Source organism: Spinacia oleracea, chromosome 5 (genome assembly GCF_020520425.1).
Source record: "Spinacia oleracea cultivar Varoflay chromosome 5, BTI_SOV_V1, whole genome shotgun sequence".
Taxonomy (NCBI): Eukaryota; Viridiplantae; Streptophyta; class Magnoliopsida; order Caryophyllales; family Amaranthaceae; genus Spinacia; species Spinacia oleracea.
Genome location: NC_079491.1, coordinates 40,182,910 through 40,186,081, shown reverse-complemented (window position 1 = coordinate 40,186,081; position 3,172 = coordinate 40,182,910). Strand labels below are relative to the sequence as shown.

At 38.2% G+C, this 3,172-nt stretch overlaps 1 protein-coding gene across 1 annotated transcript; it reads right to left on the bottom strand.

Annotated features, from left to right (window-relative positions):
- Positions 1-889: 889 nt before the first annotated feature.
- Positions 890-2,898, bottom strand: LOC110774911 (PAN domain-containing protein At5g03700). Its single transcript, XM_021979512.2, has one exon. It carries the CDS (start codon positions 2,591-2,593, stop codon positions 1,145-1,147), a length of 1,449 nt encoding a protein of 482 aa, XP_021835204.1. The 5' UTR covers positions 2,594-2,898; the 3' UTR covers positions 890-1,144.
- Between the last annotated feature and the right edge of the window lie 274 nt (positions 2,899-3,172).

The following is a 3,172-nucleotide window of genomic DNA, read 5'->3' as shown; positions in this document are numbered from 1 at the left end:
TTATACTCCGTAATAAATATTGATAATTAATCATATATACGGAGTAGTAATTAATAAAATATCACAAATAATATATTACTAAATAATAATAATAATAATAATAATAATAATAAGACTTATCGTTCGGTTCTTTGCTATCGGTTGGGTATTCCGTTGTTCTCTGATTCGACGCCGTGTTCTGCTTGCTCTCGGGTTTTCGACGGGGACATTTATGGTAATCATGTCGTGTCTTGTGCTGGGATTGTGGGTATCAAACATCGACATAATGTTGTTCGTGATACCCTTTTGGATATTTGCTATCGGTCGGGGATTTCTGCTCGCAAGGAGGTTGATGTTGGGCTGACTAGTGAGAGTGATGGAGCTCTTCGTCCTGCAGATATATTGCTTTACTCATGGGATGGTGGTCTAGGACTTGACTGGATCTTCCCCTATGACGCAATCTGGGTTGTCAGGCTTCGTTCCGGGTCGGGTTGTGGCGGTTGCAGCGCAGCGGAAGCAGGATAAGTATGCGGCACGTTGTAGGGCTTTGGGTTACGGTTTCTTTCCTTTTTCCTTCTCTTCTTTTGGGGAATTAGAGAAAGGGGCTGTTTCTTTGCTGAAGCGGGTCCAGACGTACTCTAGGGCTCAGGACATTGGGGCACGGGCAGCTGCCCACATTTTCAGCAGGATCGGGTTCGCCATAGCTAGAGGAGTGGGGGCCCAGATTGTATCTCGGCTCCCCTCCAACTTCTTGTAGTTCACTTGATCTTTGTAGCTTGTTAAGCTTGTAACGTTTTGGTGTTTTCCCATAACAACAACAATAATAATAATAATAATAATAATAATAATAATAATAATAATAATAATAATAATAATAAGTTGAATTAAACTAAACTGAATGCTCCTGAAATTAACTAAAAATAATTATTGAAACCGAAATGAAGCAAAAAAGAATAGGTTATTCACACAACAAAACTCTAAGATAAATCTCATAAGTAAATTAAATTACAAATAGAAAATAAAAAGATTTGAATCTGCAATCTAATCTAAAAGTATATTCCTATATAAATTAATCGTTATCCAAATGGAGTTATAAAAATATGCATCTTTTAAAACTAACTAAGAAAAATCATTAAAAATGGGGAATTTAATCAAATATTATTAATCATCTATTGCTTAATTCGACTGATCCAAAACTTGAGGATCCCAAATCTTTATAAGGTCCGGTTGCATTAATATTATCTTCCTCCAAGATCCGATTCTTAAACCTTTTATTTCTTTTAGACAACTTGTAAACTCCAAATCCAACAACAAACCCAAGCACAATCATAGCCCCACATAAAAGTCCAATACCAATGCCCAATCTTTGGTCCCTTTTCTTCTTTGCAACTTCCCACAACTTAAAATATCCCATCTTATTCTCATGTCCTACCTCAAGAATAGTTTGTATAGGGTAATCCACATTGTAACAAAATTTAGAAGCATTGTTATACAATACTCCCCAACATGTGCAATTCATCATACATGACTTCTCACACTCCTCGTACGATTCGGTTTGGGTGTACCCCATAAGCTCTTTGTACGGGGGTTCGACTCCTGTCCTTCGTATCTCCCGGAACTTATTCTCTTCACTTCCACATAGGTCTCCAATCTCTTGTTTAGGGTAACAATCTCCATTTTGGGCTTGGGTTTGGTTGTCCAAACATGAACATCCAACCCCGGGCCTGCAAAGCCCGTATGGCCCACATGGACTTGGTAAGTCACATGTTTCAGGTATAGCTTCATAGTCTAAAACCCAACTAGACCCAGACCAATAATAACCTTTTAAATTCCCGTTATTTTCTACTCGAATCCGTCTAGGTCCGGATACAGACCTCTGGTAACTATTGAACGATTGTACATCATTAGGGATTGACCCATTTTGGTAAATTCCCATAAAACCATCCGAGCTTACACGAAGCAAAATCGGACCAGCTCCTTGTATTATACTAGCCTTGGCTTGCATAGCTCTACGCCTATAGTAAATTTGGTCCGGGTCTGAACCCGGACCTTTGAACTTGGCGTACAACCCGATAAAGTCGGGCCCTAAACGCATCGCATAAAGCCCATTCGAGGAAACGAGCGACATGGCAGAAGTAAAATTTTGATTCTCTACAAGGGTATCATAGGGAAACTCAAAACTTTGCCATAAAACAGAGGATGATTTCCCCGCTTTCGAAATCCGCAAGTTAGGTGCACTAGCAAGAACAACACGATCACCCTCAGTCCTCGTAGACCAAAATACCCCTGAATCAAGATCACTTAATACAAGACTGCCATTGAATATTAGCCGAGTGGGTTTCCCCCACCGAGCTAACCCGACCGAGTTAGCTTGCCAGAGGGACACACCTGACGGAACATGGACTATGGCTAGGGCGAGCTGATCCTGGTTGACTCGGAGGAAACTGAGCGAGAAGTCGCCGCTGGAATCGCTCAGAATTGGCTGGAAGTTTTTTACTGTTGGATTTGGAGTTACTATGAACCCTTTAAGTAGCTCTTGAAGAGTTGCTGTTGATTCTTCAACTAAAAGGGTAAATATTATTGCTAAATACATAAGAAAACGGCATATTTCCATTGTCTTGGTGAAGAGATTACAAAGAGGAGAGATAAAATGAAGTTGAAGATTGAAAAGAAAAACTAGCCATGAGAGTTTACAATGGGTTTTTCTAGAATTTATTTTGATAATGTTATATAGGAAGGTTGGATAGAGTAATTGAATCCTCACTAAGATGTACTCGTAGTAGGATTGTGATCTTTGACTTTATTCTAAAAGTTATTGGTGGGTCGTATAAATCAATACTTTAAATCTATACACTTATAAAAGCAAAGGTATGGATATTACTATTCCCATAATAATTAAATTACGAAAATGCCCCCATTTTGCTTCATATAACCTCCTTCTTTTAATACTCGCAACGTTTGGACTTTTGCCACTGTTCATATAATCTACTTTGACTATTCGTAGTGTTTTTTATATAAGATAAATCATAGTCATGTGGGATCTTGTTAGATTCGTGTCAATGTATATTTTCAAAATATCAACTTTTTATAATTTTTGCATAAAGAGAATTTAAGATATAAATGATCAAAGTTGTGCATTGGCATGCGTGAAACTAACAAACGTTGCAAGTATTAAAAGACGGAGGAAGTATTT

Excerpts from the sequence above, each read along its gene's own strand:
- LOC110774911 (XM_021979512.2), bottom strand. The coding sequence starts at position 2,593 with ATGGAAATATGCCGTTTTCTTATGTATTTAGCAATAATATTTACCCTT.